Here is a 16,247-nt window from a genome sequence, read left to right as displayed (position 1 = left end):
AAAAATCACCAGTGTGCAGCATTTAATGAAATAATGGATCTATACAATGATCCTAAGTGGATACCAAAATCATTAAGTGATACGTGAACAGGGAACTTATAATGGAAGGATCAAGATGAGAACAACCATACCCAACTCAGCTATGTCCCACAAAAGTGGGGCATTATGGTTATCTGCCTACTGATGAAACAGGAAATATAACCACCAACTATGAAATGTTCTTTGCAAAAATACATACATAAATAATCTCAAATCTAATCAAACGTCTAGCTCTAACTTCCACTTAATAGGAAACATGGGGGACAGTACAACAGTAAAACGAAACCATGAAGAAGCAATCAGTCAAATCCAGAATGCAGTACATTCTGCAGAACAAAGAACCTGGTTTCTTCAACAGAAAAATGGCATGGAAAAAGGAAAAAGGATGGATATCATAGAGACATAAAGACCAAATGCTATGCATGGATCCTATCTGGATACTATGTAAACAAATCAACTGTAGAAACGTATTTTTGAGACAACCAGAGAAATCTGAATACGGACTGGGTTTTAGATCATATTAAGGAATTATTGTCAATTTTGTTAAGATATAATAAAGGCACTGAGATTATGGTGGTTGTTTTTAAAAAAGTTTTTCATGCATCAGAGATATATACTGGAGTACACTTACAGATTTTCTAAATGGTGGAATATCTGAAACAAAAGATGAGCAAAATGTTGATAACTGGCTGAGAAATACGTGGTGGGTTATATACTATTCTCTCCCTACTTTCATACTTGAAAATTTTAACACACAAATTAAAAGATTAATGGAATTGTGAGTAAAAAGGATAAAGGACTACATAATCAGAAATACTAGATTCAAAGCCCATATTGGCTATTTACAATAGGTATAACTTTTGAAAACTGACTCAAGTTGATGCCTTTCTCATGTAAAATCAGGATGCCAGCTACCTAATAGACATGTGAAGAATATCATACCTCATCATCTGTCTAGTACATGTAAAACCCTCAAATACTGTAACAAATAGTAGGTATTCCACAAATATTAGTTTCCATTCTTACCTCAAGCAGAAACATAACGAAGCCCCAAAAACCAAGAGGAATTACAGGCGGGAAATTTTTTTAATAGGACATTTGGAAATAATGAGAAGTAAAATATTATCACAAAAGCAAATACAAAAAAATACCATATGAGATCCTTCATATGTGGAATCTAAAAAAAAAAAACATAAATACAAAACAGAAACAGACTCAAAAAAAAAAAGCAAATACAAAATTAACTTTGTGTTTGGTTGACAGGTTATGGACTGAGTGGAACAGAAAAAGCTGAAACTAAATGCCTACACAGGGGAAAGGCAATCAGAAACAAAGCCCAGGCATCAGGACAGCCTGCGGTTTCTTACGAGGAGTGTGAGAAACTAGACTGCAATGCAACAATGCCGTCAAAATTCAAATTGAAAATAATTCCCAACCTAGAAATTTGTACACAGGTAAACTATCAATCAGGCAAGGGCTCAAAAATTTACTTCCCAGGCACCCCTTCTCAGGAAGCTACTGGTAGATGTTCTATAAAACAAGGAAACAAATGGAAAATAAAAAATGAAATCTAGGTAATAGTTTCTAACACAGGAAAGAGCAGAGACTCTTCCAGGGCAATACTGTGTAAGCCACAGTGCAATCAGCCTCAAATGGAGCAGATGAAGTCCAGATGGGACACTGTCAAGAGAAGGGGAAAAAATGAATTCATAGATTACCTGATTATACCAGGAGTTTAGTTCTTTTGGAGAGTTTGAAGATGAATTATTGATAAGGACATAGAAAACAAAGCAAACAAAAAAAGATAATCATTAATGCCAGAAAAAAAAAAAGTTGTAAGAGAAATGAGATACAATCATTATTTACTACATGGATCGGCTGAGAATGTTTACAGTCATAATAAACACTACATACTGATTTAACCAAAAATTATTACTAGGAAGAGATACATGGTATGTATGTAGGAGAGAAAAGTGCCAAATTCTCATTTTCCATAGTAAAAAGCTAGTAACGTCTAAAACTGAAAAATCAAGAAATAGCTGTATTCTAAGCAAGGCTATTTAATAAGATGGAGGAAACTACCAGAAGAAATAGCCAAGACTTAAAAACAGCATTCTCTGCAGAGTAGAAATCCAGTGCAGGACCACTCTTTTGGTTATAATTTCAGTGGTTTTGCTAGTTTTTAACTCTATCATTTGAAAATTAATATTAAATTAAAAAGCAATTATCAAGTAAGAGTGCTCTAAGGAAATAAATCAAACGTTAACTGGGCATTTGGTCATTAAGAAGCACTAACCTGCAGATCTGTCTAATTTCATAATAACTACGAGAGGCCTACTGCAAGGGAAGATGTAAATACCCCTTCCGCCAAACAAAAGCGACTGACTTCTTATTTCTCTCTGTAGTAGCCAGCCTCCAAGATGATACTAATAACTTTCACCTCCTGGCATTCATGCTCTCCTGCAACCTATGCTGAAGATCACTTGTTAGTGTGGCCGAGAGTGTAGCAGAGATGACAGTGTGTGACTTCAAAGGTTATAAAAGTATTCCAGCATCAGCCTTCCTCTCTTAGACTGCCCACTGGGAGAAGCCAGCCGCCTGTTATGAGGACAAGCAGCACTGACTGAGGCCTCTGTGCTCCAACTATACCATCTTCAAAGTTCTCTACTTCTCCGAACCTCTCTGATCCCCATTCTCACACCTGTTCATCAACACCATGAGGACTTGACTTTCTCCTCTACTGATCAGCACCACTTGTCTATACTTTTTTTTTTCACTTAAGCAGTTTAGGTTCTATGTGGTTAAATCTCTCATTTTCCCTAATCCTACAATTTTTGCCCCTTTGTTCTTTTATCCTATCTGTCCATCAAAACACCAACCTGTTTTGTTCTTTCAGCTGGTGAACCCCACACCACTTCACTTACGTAGAACTGTTCTTTCTTTTTAAAAAATAACTTCATTGTGGCATGTATACTTTCGAAGCATACAATTCTATGAATTTTTAGTAACTTTACCAAGTTGTACAATCAGCACCATAAGTCAGTTTTAGAACATTCATCATTTCATTAAATCCCTCATTCCCATTTACTGTTAATCCTTGTCCTCTCTTCACCCACCCCCAGAAACTACTATCTACTGTCTCTATAATTTAGTCTTTTCTGGATATTTCATATAAATGGAATCATACAATAAAGTCTCCTGTGTCTGGCTTCTTTCACTGAGCATGCTTTTGAGGTCTACTCATGTTGCAGCATGTATCTATAGCTAAATTTCTTTTTATTGCTGAAGAGTATTCCACTGTATGGATATACCAAATTCTATCCATTCACCCACCGAAGGACATTTAGGTTGTTTCCAGTTTTCAGCTATTACGAATAATGCTGCTAAGATCATTCATTTGCAAATCTTTGTGTGGATAATGTTTCTATTTCTCTTGGGTAGATTCCTAAGAATGGAATTGCTAGGTCATATGGTAATGTCTAATGTTTTAAGAAACTGTCAAACTGTTTTCCAAAGTGGCTGCACCACTTTACATTCCCACCACCAGTGTGTGAGTGTCCCAATTTCTCCATATCCTCCCTGACATTTGTTACTGTCTGTCTTTTACACAATACCCATTCTAGTGGTTGTGAAATAGTTCACTGAGGTTTTAATGATGGTGACATGCAAAGGAGGAGAAAGGAAAACAAAAACAAAAACAAAAACAAACCCTAAAATCAGAGAAACTGGTACCAATATAAATACATGATTACAACCTCAGTCGGGTCCTCTGTATCTACCCAGAAACTTGCTTTGTTTCTTCTTCAATCTGCTTGTTTTCCCACACTACACAATTAATTCATAACTTCACCTACTCGGCCTTAAAATCTAATCTTTCTCTATTTGCCCCACTTCCTACCTCCTAGATAAATAAAAACTAAGTTTCTTCTACCCTGACTTCCTTCTACTTTACTTGCAAGCCTAGCTGACTCTGAATTTATCCTTTCCCCAGTTAAGAAGGCAGCTCTGGATCTCCTCCTACTAAATGCCAACTTTCTTATAGGCACTCTGCATCCAATTCCCAGTAATACATTTTAAGACTCATGAGTCATCAATTATTGTCTTTCTCCTTTTTCTGCAATCTACCCTTCAACTGGATTCTTCCCATCAGCATTGAAAGTCTCTAGCCCCAATTGTACACACACATGCACGTGCACACACATAGCTTCCAAGTATTGCTTTCTCCAAACTCTCAACCAAGTTTTTTGAAAGAGTAACCTCTATTCTCAATGTTCACTTTTCTACACATTCCATTCTACACTTCTATTCACTCTTCAGCCCAGACCAATCTGATTTCTTAAAATACCCACGAAACAGCTCTAACCAGAGTTTCAATATCCTCTTAACAACACTCAATGGGAGCTAACAATTCATCCTTCTTGAAACACTCATTCCACTGGCTTTCACAACACCATCCTCCAGGTCTCCTAGCTCACATTTCTGCGTTACTTTCAAGCAGAAGCAATGACTGCTTCTGTTCCAGACTATCTTTAAAAAGATATTAATATGTTCCAAGCGAATAGCCTTGGAAGATAAAAAACAGTGTCTCTTTCAGGAGCAAAGGGCAGGCATGCTTACTGTTTCTTATAAAAAAAATTTGGGTTCCCTAAGTCAGAGTTCCTTTTCTATAACACAATCACTGTGTGTACATGTGTTACCTGGTCCACTTCAACAAATGCTGGTACACTAAGCATACTGCATTGCTATGGGTAATAAACTGTCCACTGTCTCTGATCCAAGAGTTTTGTGTCTTCTGCCAGCATCTGTGAAACTGTCAGTTTAACTTGCAAGGAGAATAAAATTCCAGCTCCTTTATAGTTCTTAACACTTTCTGGCAGCCCTGTCTTGGTTTCCTGCTGATCTCTACTCCTCTACCTGATCCTTAAATGTACAAGCTCCTCAGAGTTCATATCTAGGCTCACTTCTTTTCTCACTCCATACTGTCTCCTTCCAGGAATTTCAACTGATTCTATGGCTTGTACAAACTATCTACACACCAATAATTTCAAAATATTTTTCTGCAGTCCAGGTCTGTTTTCTGAGCTTCAGAACCATGCAGCTAATTGCTTCACAAACACCCTTACTTGAATACTGATTATGTTCCCAAACCGACCACAGTGATTTCCCTCTGTCCCTGTTCTGTATCACTACCTCCTCTTGTGTTCCCCAGCTTAGTAAATAGCACCATCACCCATCCAGATGCTTTTGCCAAAGCATCTCGACACCATATTTGACACCCCTCTCATACAGCTTTTGCATTTGTCTACTTCTACCACCACCACCACTATACCCAGTCCAAGCCACCACTGTCATCTCTCACAGATTCTCTAGTTCATCTTTCTGTCTCCACACTTGCCTCATACCAGTGGTTTTCAAAGTGTGGGGGGAAGTCCTTTCAGGGAATCTGTAAGGTCAACTAAGACATTATTTGCCTTTTCCACCATTTTGACATATGCACTGAGAGTTCAAAAGCAATGGCAGATAAAACTGCTGGTGCCTTAGCAGGATTCAAGGCAACAGCACCAAATTGTACTTGTACTCACTGTATCGTTCATTTTCCCACAAAATGTCAGTTTCACTTAAGAATGCCCATGATGAAGCAGAAAATGTATTAATTTTATTAAATCTCAACCAGTGAGGTCAAGTCTTAATATTCTGTGTGACAAAAAATGAAGTGTATACAGCATCTCTGCTCAAAACCATTTTCACTTGAAAGAACTGACAAAACTATGGTTATTCAAACGTGGGTATCTAGCAGACATCTCAGAAATGAATGAAGTAGGCCTGTTTGTTCACTGTCTAGTCCCACCACTGTCTGCTCGTGGCGTTCACTGATGGTCTTTGAGAAATAAAGGTTCACTGAGTTATGCAGATCTTCCAAAGGTGGACATGCTTTATTACACAATATATAAAACATACAGAGGTGTACATTTGTTAGTATCACCACAGTCCTCTCCAGGTGGGAACCAGAGCCCCCATGTAGCTGTTCTCTGAAGGACACCTCCTGCCTGTAACCAGTACCCAGGCTGAGACACTCCCAACAGAAGACCCTTTGCCCTGCCAGTGCCTGGACTTCCTCTGCAAGCTGCCTGGAGGGTCACACAGTGAGCTGCTGCTGCTTCTGCAAGCTCCCACGTGGCCCGTGCACTCTGAAGGCTCTTGCCCCTGCCAGCATCTGTCCTTCCAATACTCACCCACACCACATTGCTGGTTGCCTATTCCCCTGCATGTACTCCAGAGGATGGCCTACTGCCTGTCCAGCAACCCCAGACCAGCTCCAGCTTGGCCAAACCAGCAAACTTCTCTGCTATCTAGTGAGCTGAACCATACCTTCTCCAATGAGATCTGAACTCCTTCCAATCTGTCCTTCCTTAGGTATTCTCTGTCAGCCCTACAGTACCGTATAGTTTCCTTGCATCTTACAACAACTCTTGTGTCATAGTTAATAATTATTTGTATTAAACTTCCCCTGTTCTACGCCCTGAAGGACTGAGATTACTACAACATACTAAAGCACTGTACTTACATATTTTCCATTACTAAACTGTGTGCTTTCTTTAGCACAAAGATGCTCTCTTAGCCATCTTTCACTCGTCAGAAACATGTGAGTACTCAACGTTAGCTGAGTGAATTAAACAGTGTTGTTGAGAGATGCAAGCACCAAGTAGAAAACTGGACAGGATTAATACTGCCTCTTCTAACCAGGAACTTCCAGAACCCTATGAATCCCCAAAACTCATCCTCGAAAGGACAGGGAATCAAAAAGACACGCAGGGAACTAGGTAGGACAAGCCTGTAACTTAAACTGAAAAAGTATAATTTGTGTTATCACACTTCTGATATGAGCTGGTAACAATAGATATCCTTCTGATCAATTATTTAGTGGAAGATCCAAGAGGTGGTTCGCACTTTAAAAAAAGATGCTGAGGTCTGCTGTTTTAAATGGGAGGCAACGGATGAAAGGCACAGCCAGGTTCCCGGGGCTGCAGGTCTTACCACTCGAGGCTCAGTGGCTGCTCCTAAAATTAGGCAGTATAATGCGCCTCTCAGTGCAGAGGGCACACACTGTTGGCCTGCAGATGTGTTTTGTTTGTTATGCAGAGAGTTTTAACATTTTAAAGTTCAACTGACAACACTGAAAGACCAGAGATTTTTTTTCCATGAAAATCCAAATTTCTAGCTTCTCAAGATGAACATGAGAAAATTTTACAACACCAACTTCACATTCTTGCTAGAACGGAGTAGCACCTACCCCTTTACATAGGGCATTTCTCTCCTGGCTGCCACAGTTCCAGCCAGGGCCATTTCACTTGTTTATGTTGCCTCCATGGTCCTTGTAAGCATGAGCATGCAACCTCTGTGTAGCAGTTTTATAAGCACCGGCTTGGGAATCACAGATTTTTATTCAAGTTCCTCCTCTATCACTTATTAAACAGCGGTACTTAGTAGCAGGACCTTGGTCAAGCGGATAATAACAGAACTTATCTTACAGAATGAATATAGCAAACAATCAATAAACACTAGCGCTTTAATACTGCCATTATTAAGCTGGGAAACAGAAAGGTATTCGGATGGGGGGGGAGTGTTGGTCTGAAATCAGAAGATATGAGTCTAAGACCAAATCTCCTCACTTAGAAGATATGTGACCTTAGGCAAATTACTCGGATTTTTGCCTCATTTGCCTCATCTGCATAAATCTATTTTTCCCTGCCTAACACAAAGCAATGCAGTGAAGACAAACAGATAATGTGAAAGGGTTTTGTTATTTCTCAAAAGTGATAATTTCAGGTTTAAACAAGAAATGAAGAAATCACCCATAGGAGATATCAATACTAACAACCAGTTTTAAATAAACTAAATGTGACAGAGAAACACACCAGACTGAAGAAAGGGGGAAACACTCAAACATCCTAGGACTGCTTAAAGCCCCAAGGAAGGTATCTTTGGAGTCCAGACTAAGAGCAAGGGGACTGATAAGAACCTGCTAGAGTAGCTACAGGTAAACCTAAAACCCTGTCCAAGGCCAGGAGCCTGGAGAAAAAATTAAGAAAATGTTCTAGAAGGCCCTGTAACCCCTGATCTGGCAACAGGATTAACTCATGCCCACGTCTTACTAGAGTGAAGGTATTGTTTCTGTCTCTAACTAGTACCAGGCTGGATGGGACTGATATCCAAAAAAAACCTCTGACTTTAAAAAAATATATACTGCTATGGAGAGTCTAAGAAGGCAGAAAAAGAGTAAACAGATTCCTGTTTCCTTAAGATTTTTTCCCCCACTAACTCACAGAGGTGGAGAAAAACTAGAAAAATAGTATCTATTATTGATAAAGCCGAAGAAACACTCTTCTCACTTGCTCCTGGCAGGCATGTAATTTGGCATTACTTGCTAACGTAACAGGCACACTTCATGGTGCCTGTCCAAACCGCTACCCATGGAATGGACAGTGCTCAGTGTCCCATTACCTCCCTGGCTACAGCACTGAAGCAAGGGCCAGTCCCCTGGCAGGTCAATGACCAACAGGCTGGTGAGAAAAAATACACATGGACAATTAGATTCAGCTCTCAGGAATTTGCAATGAGGACACAGACTGAACCAGAAAGTTGTTAAGAGCTAAGCTAGAGCCAGAGGCTGCCATTTGTGGCCATGTATAAAGTCAGCAGGCAGAGGTGGCTCGCCTGCAGTGAAGCAGAGGGAGCAGAAGAGTGGAGGGGGCAGGAATCTGAAGCCCTGAGAGAAACAAAGAGCTTCCCCAATTCTGGTCCACTGCCCATTTTCTTGAGAGAGAGCCACATTTCATTTGCCTGGGAGCTCTGTATCATCATAATAAATCTTCCTTCACTTGAGCTAGTAGGTGTCTGTTCTTTGCTACCAAAAGGACCTAACCTAGAACAAAAATTGTCTACAAAAGTACAGTTAAAACCAACAGATCCTTGGACAAAATGTGGTAGTTGTGTGCATAGAATAGAATTATGTTAGGTAAAGGTAATCCTTAGAAAGTTATGTATTGTGTGTGAACATTACAAGTAAACTATTTCAGTGCTTACCCAAACTTAAAGCCCTCTCCAGAGTCCACGGAGAAGACAAGATGAGAAAATACGGACGTGCATCCCCACTAGCAAGACACCTGACCAGCAACAGCCTCCTGACAAGCCCAGCCAAACCAGATCAAAACAACAGGTGAGAAAGTCTTCTAGAGATACAGTCTCATCTGGCTGGTAAGCCAATCATAACACACACAGAATGGCTGGCAGCAGCTGTATTGAATATTTATGCAAAATGAGTAAGTAAAGTAGATAGAAAACTGGAGAGGAGATATTAAAAAAGAAACGGAGAAAGAGAACAGGCAGCCTCCAAGTGACAAAAAGAACAGCCAGCCTCCAAGTGACAAAAAGAACAGCCTCTGGCTTAGAAATTCTGGTTCCTAGGAGGCCTTACTGTGCCTTTGAAGTCTGGAAACTGCAACAGCATCTTCTTTACTTGAGTGCCGAGTTAAGTGAGTTTTTGTTCCTTATATTCAAGGGTAACAACTGGAAAAGACAGTACATATATGGTAAAAGTAAAAAAGAAAAATGATGAGGGTGAAACTTGCACACTTTCAATCCAGTAACTGCATATAATGATAAGCTTACATCAAAATTTAAGTATTATACACACATAGCAGCTTTACATATAAAAAGGGAAAAGTCGGTAACAACCTCCATATTCAAAGATCTGCTAACTAAACCGTGATGCATTCATACAGGCAATACCGAGCAGCCATTAGAAGCTGCAGTAAAGTACAGGTATCCCTTTCTACTCGAATTCATGCTCCCTGACTCAGAAAGCAAACAGACTCAGGTTGCAAGGGATATTTGTATTCAATGACATGGAAAGATGTGCATGATATATTAAGTTAAAAAAGGTTACAAAACAAAACATACTGTATTTTTTGTTAAAGTAGCACATTTAGATCTATTTGTACATACACATAAAAATGAAAATGTTTCTGCACTGCCTATAATGTTTCTGTCTTTGATTGCCAATCCCAACCTAATTTCTTCTAATCGATAAAAATTCTCCTTTAAAAAATCAAATACAGATTTTCTTACAGAGATTGCAAGGTAGGATTTGGAAAACCAAGTCCTAGCTCTGTCGAAGGACTGAGCAGTACTATGGGCAAAAAGCAAGCAGTTACGAAGGGCAAAAGAAACGGTGAAAAAGAACCTGAGATAAAGAAGGGGGCCGGAAGCTGAAGACCTTCTTGCCCAACAAAGCTACTCTCTAAAATATGTTTCACAAGAGCCAGGCCAGTCTCCTCACTGTCTTCCCCCTTAATCATTCTCACTGATGTTTTCCATTATGCTTACTGTTCATTTTAGTTCCCCAAGTGCTGACTGTCCTCTCTGATCCCTCTGTTTAACATCAATTCAAGTCCTACTTCCTTCAGAAAGTAGCCTCTGACAATTCCAGGCAGTGGTGATTTCTCTCTTCCTTGGAAACAGGTATATTTTCAAATTCATAAATCTACTTAAGAGTTACCCAAAATTTCTAAGGTTGCAGTCAGTACATTGCAGTGCCAGACAGGCATCTCCAGATCATTAAAAAGGCACTGAGCCACAAGCGCAATTATGTAAGATCAAAATGTAATCAATGTGCACGATGTGTCCACTTCCATAGATATCCTGAGTACAAACTTAGGAAGCATGAAGATGAAATGGCAGTAAAAAAACAGAAATCAAACAATTTGCACTGTATTCCACCTAAAGACAAGACTCAGTGAGGGAAGGTGCTGTTAGTGAGGCAGAGAGTCTGGGCTGTTCACTCACCACCCACTCCCAACCACTTCAACCACTTCTCCCTTGTCTTCCTCCATGTCAAAAGCCGAAAAGCTAACTACTCCATCTTTTAGCCTCTAAAGCCAAGAGTGGCTGAAGACATTTTGACCAGGGAGATATAGGCAAAAGCTCCTGGGAAGGGTTTTCCTTCCTGTTCTGCCCTTCCAGCTCCCTAGAACATGGACATAAAGCATGGAGGTACACAGCTATTTGCAACCAAAAAAAAGAATATATGAAAGCAAAACAGAAAAAAAGGAGAAGCCTAGGTTCTTGCTGACACTAGTGCGATACAGTCCCAGTATGCTCACATCCAGATATCTTGTTATGTGAGAAAAATAAACCCCTATTTGTTAAAGCACTGTACAGCAGACTTTCAGTTCCTTGCAGCTAAAGGCATTCCTGAAAGCTCAGAAGAGTGTTAATGACCCACCCCCATCCCACCTCCCACATCCCCTCCGCCACTACGAGGGCTAGAACACCTTCCCCTCATCAGGTTACTCACTCCAGCTGTGATTCTCCGCCTGGTGGGCATCAGAATGTGGCAAGCAGAGAAGACAGTGGTTTGGACCCTTGGTTACCAGAGCCAAGTCTCCTAAGCACACACATGGGAGGCCATTCAATCTGATCCCTCTAAAAATGCAACCAGGATTTTTCTGTTCTTCTACTCAAACTGCTCCTTTCTTTCAAAGTCAATTTTTCTTTCAAGTTGTAAGTCCTATTAAGTATACTAAGAAATTACTTAAGTAACTACTTAGTAAACCTCTCATAATAACCACTCTATTAAAAGGTGAGTTTTAACCCCACAGAAATAAAAATCAAACTTGTTTTAAAGGCATTTATATTTACAGGTGTTGTACTGTTATATTTATCATGGATATAAAAAAACCTAGTACTCTAAAACTCAGTTATGTAGAGATGTCCATGCCAGCTTATTTCCAGAGATAATATAGCTCTTAGATTCCTAATCCCTCTTTCAATGCATTTTACGGTTGTTTTAATAGTTTCCTATTGATTTCCTGCATTTGGGAAATACAGGCCACCTTCAAGCAGGCACACTTCCACAAATTAACCACAGAAAGAACTTACACTCAATTTAAAAGTCATCCCCATATATGTTCTTTTCCTTTATTAAGCTATAAAATGTGGGTTAAGAAATTTCCAGGCCAGAATCACTAGATATTTGAAAGAAGTAAAGGGAAATAAGAGATTTTTCTTGCCTATAATCAACATGGCTGTTCCCTTTTCAAAATTAATACAAACTCATCATCAGTGAAAAGATAAAAATAAATGTGAGTGAAAGACATGGCACTAAGAAAATGACCAACCTTTCTTAATACCAATCGCTACAACTAAACATGCAAAGTAAAGGATTTTGGTGAACTGTTTATTTTTAAATGGCAACCTCATTCTAAGACAGGGATCTTCTCCAACATATACTCTAAAATATCTAAATTTTCTCACAATGTACAAGAAAATACTGCAAGGGGCAGTCTAAAACACTTAAATCCACCAAAATCTACAGAAAGATCACAAAAGCAATCTTCTTAAATAACGAGAGAACAAAACAAATCAACCAAGATTAAAGAAAAGCTCCCTCCAAAACTGACTGCAACAGATTTGGCATTTTTCTTTCCAAGTAGTTTTCACTGAAAAGAATCATCTAAATCACTCTTCCAAACAGGTCTTCCCTGCATTGGCCTGGTTGAGAAACCTACTCAGTCGTCAATAAAGTCAAGACTTCCATCCAATACGTTGGGGTTCCACCAAGTTCACTCCTCTGAGACCTCAGGAAAGGTTTGTTTGATCCTGATCAGGTGCCTGCAAAGTTCTGCCAAGAGTATTGGTGCATAAGCCAGGGCAAAAAAATGCCCTAGTGAACAATTCAAATCAGTAGGCCCTGTTGGTGATTCCTATTCAAAGGACAGCAGATAAAGAATTGTAGGCATTGGTCACTAGAAAAATTAAAATACACATTTAATAGCTCTAGGATACCATCAGTCAGGTTTTGTGTGTGTTTTTAAATAGTATTAGTAGTTTCCTGTGGGGAAAAAAATCATTACTAAATTAACTTAGATTTTAAAATGAGAAGCTAAGGTAGGGGATTGTATCTTTCCTCAAATAAAAGACATCCCAAGAAGAGTTTTTCAAAATGTTAGAGATATATGTAAGTATACCTGCTACAACATGGTGGGAATAAACTTAAAATTTCTTCTACTTAGCTTGACAGATGCATTTTTATTATTAGAAACTAAAGAAACCCAAGAAAATTTAAGCAACATTACCATACTTGGTGCCTCCAAGTCTAGGTACATTGAAGAACTTCTTATGTGAACTGTCATTTAATGTTTCAATAAGGTACTCAAAGGCATATCCTGGAAAAAAAAATTATACTTTTATTAAACATTGCTACAAAGTACCTAATTCAAAGTGAAAATATCTGGAAGCCAGCTCTGTCCAACAATTTTCTGCACTGGTGTAAACGTTCTATATTTGCACTGTCCAAAAGGTAGCCATTAGCCACATACGGCTATTGAGCACTTGAAATGTGATCACAGCAACTGAGGAACAGAGTTTTAAATTTTTTAATTAATTTAATTTAAATTTAAATAATCACATGTGGATAGTGTCTACTGTATTGGACAGTACAACTCTAAACTGTGATTCTTGTCAAATAAAAACTGGTAAAATAATTAACTCCTGAAATGTGATAATACAGAATACTTGGAAAGGGATAATAAAACAATTTAAATGATGTATAGGCATGTTTTGTGAAGCCATGTCCTGAAAACTGCATAAATATAAACAGCCAATTTGATAACGCCACCATTCTGTTAGAAGAATTGATTTTTTAAAAATAATCAAAAGATAGATTTTCACAGAGCATTCAACGACATGAATACAATCTAAACCAAACCAAAACAAGCAACTTATCAGGTAAGACCTTAATAGGTCTGAAGACTGAAGGTAAAAAGTGAACAACAAAGTATCTGGGTAAATTAGGAGATTCTCCCTAAAAGACATGTCTTTCTGGTTTTGCACGAATTGAAGCTTAACAACAAAGTCAAAGACCTAGAGGTCTCATTTGAATGTGCTTCAGCTCCTAAGGCTCTCAGGGGAAGTGGCGGGGAGGCAGCCCTGAGATTAAAGAACCTTCAGATCTTTTGTGCAGACTCACTGCGGTGGGTGGGCAGGACCCTCAACATTGTTAGGACCTTGGTCCGAAATGAGAAGCGATAAGTACAGCCCACTTTTTGAGAATATATAATGTTTTTCCCCTTTTTTATTGAGGAGGAAGGGGGGAGGTGGATGGGGGGAGGAGACTCAGCGCTGCAGTAAATGGTCCGGCAACTGGCTGACCAGTGTTCGGCCTTGACCGCCCCCCACTCTGCTTCCAGAGGCAAAGAGAGAGGGAGGGGCTCGAAGCTGGACAGCGGAATAAACAACTAGCTGCGTGAGACCCAAGCAAGGAGGCAGTGACCCCCACCCTTATCTCTTACAAATGGGGGCGGGGAGGGGAAGATGGTGGGCTTCTCCCCGACCCTTGTGCTACTGAAATGTACCGGGAAGCCGCTGGCAGCCAGCAGCGGCCAACAGGCCGAGGCCGGCCCGGGTGAGAGCCAGCAGCGGAGCGGACGGCCCTGCTGGGGTCACGCTGAGGGGCGAGGGCGGCGAGGCCCGGCTCTCGCGGCCTGGGCGCGGAGAGTGCGGCGCAGCAGGCAGGCCCCAAGGGAGCACGACCTGAGACCGGAGGGCCCGGACGCCAACCGGGCGACTCCAGGCGAGAGAAGCAAGGTACTCGGAGCCCGGGCAGCTCGCGTCTCCAGCTGCCAGATCCCAGTCGGCGGACTGAAACTAACCTGCACTTGGGGCGTCCATCGCCGGAGACCATATTATCCCTGCGGGGAGGGGGCCCGCGGGGGAAGGAGGGGGAGGCCGGGCGGGGAAGAGGGGGGAGGAAGACAGGCGGACTGGCGAGGGAGGAAGGAAAGGAGCAGTCTCGCGCAAACACCGCGAGAGCCGCAGAACCGGCCCCAGGTCCGAACTCGCGGGATTTGCCGCCTAACTCTCGCGAGATCCTCGGACGAGGAAACAAAGAAAGAGAAGGGGCGGGGCCAACCAGAAGGCGATTCTTTGCGCAATCGCTGTTGGTCTCGGAATTCGGGACGAAACACCGGGGAGGCTGTGGGTTTGGCGTCACTAGTATGGCCCTCTTAGCGATCCTTTGCATAGTAGTGGCCTCAAGTGTGCGACTGGAATTGTGAGATACAGCGAGTGTGGGCTCCTGCAGGGTATCCAGGGGTTGTGCGGGGGGTGGAGGGGCTCGGAATGGGAATTCCTAGGAAAAACAGCTTTAGGAGAACCGCTTTCCCCTGAAGATAAAGCCTTAGGTTAACCTGTCTTGTGTAGCCTCCACGCGTGTTCTCAGGAGAGGATGGCCAGACTGATCTGGCACGTAGGAAGCGCTTAACTAATAGTTGAATAAGTTTTCCTTGCACTCCTTAGGCATGGCATGGCACTTTATCATGATTAGGTCTCCATCCCTCGGCCTCAGCTTCTCACGTCCCTACGTTCTTTCCTACTGCCTTATCTCCTGCCGGCAGCCAACTCTCCAGAAAGAGCTGCTTGTGCTCGCCCATCCCCTCCCACTCCTTATCCCTCTCGGGTTTGCCTTCCACCCCCTAGAAACGCCGCTGGTCAAGGTCAGCAGTAACTCCACTAAGCTCATGTTTCTCAATCATTACCCTACCTGATCTCTCCCCTTGTTGAGAAATATTTTTCCATCAGCTTCTGTGATCTCAGACTACTTGTTTTTCTCCCTATCTTTAAGGGTGCTCCGTCTCAGGCTCTTCTGCAGGCCTTTCTTCCTCATGTAGCCATGAAATACACTGGGTATAAAATATACCCCAGGGCTCTGACCTTGCACCTCTCCTCACCATTTTCCCTGGCACGTCTCACCTTCTTATTTGGCTTCAGTTATTAGTTATATACTGTTGCTTCCCAGTCTACCTGTAACCCAAACACGTCTAAGCCCAGAGTTCAAGTACCTCCACATCCCACAGGCCACCCAGACTCAAAATGTCTAAAACGGAACTCATCATTTCCCCCTTAAAATCCCACTATTCCTTTTGTATTGCCTGTATCAGTGAACAGCACCATCCATCACGCAGTTCCATGCTGACACATCATCCTTGATCCTGTACCCTCTTCTTTTAATCACTGACCCAACAAGCCTGGTGGAAGCAAACCCCAGTATATTTCCTCTATTTATGGATCATTCCCCCTGCCACCACCTAGATTTGAATATTTCTTGTCTAGATGACTGCTACAATCTCTCCTCAAAAAGACCCTAGCAG

The 16,247-nt window shown here is 41.2% G+C and overlaps 1 protein-coding gene across 1 annotated transcript in view; it reads right to left on the bottom strand.

The window, feature by feature from the left end:
* Positions 1 to 14,893, bottom strand: part of IREB2 (iron responsive element binding protein 2) — a 43,503-nt gene extending 28,610 nt beyond the window's left edge. Inside the window, exons 1-2 of the mRNA XM_006208779.4 lie at positions 14,751 to 14,893; positions 13,176 to 13,265 (exon numbers count right to left, since the gene is read on the bottom strand). Of these exons, the coding sequence (XP_006208841.1) occupies positions 13,176 to 13,265; positions 14,751 to 14,769 (109 nt within the window). The 5' untranslated portion in view covers positions 14,770 to 14,893. The remainder of the gene's footprint in view (positions 1 to 13,175; positions 13,266 to 14,750) is intronic.
* Positions 14,894 to 16,247: the final 1,354 nt, after the last annotated feature.

The sequence above is a fragment of the Vicugna pacos genome, chromosome 27 (genome assembly GCF_048564905.1).
Source record: "Vicugna pacos chromosome 27, VicPac4, whole genome shotgun sequence".
Taxonomy (NCBI): Eukaryota; Metazoa; Chordata; class Mammalia; order Artiodactyla; family Camelidae; genus Vicugna; species Vicugna pacos.
This window is presented reverse-complemented; position numbering and strand designations above follow the sequence as displayed.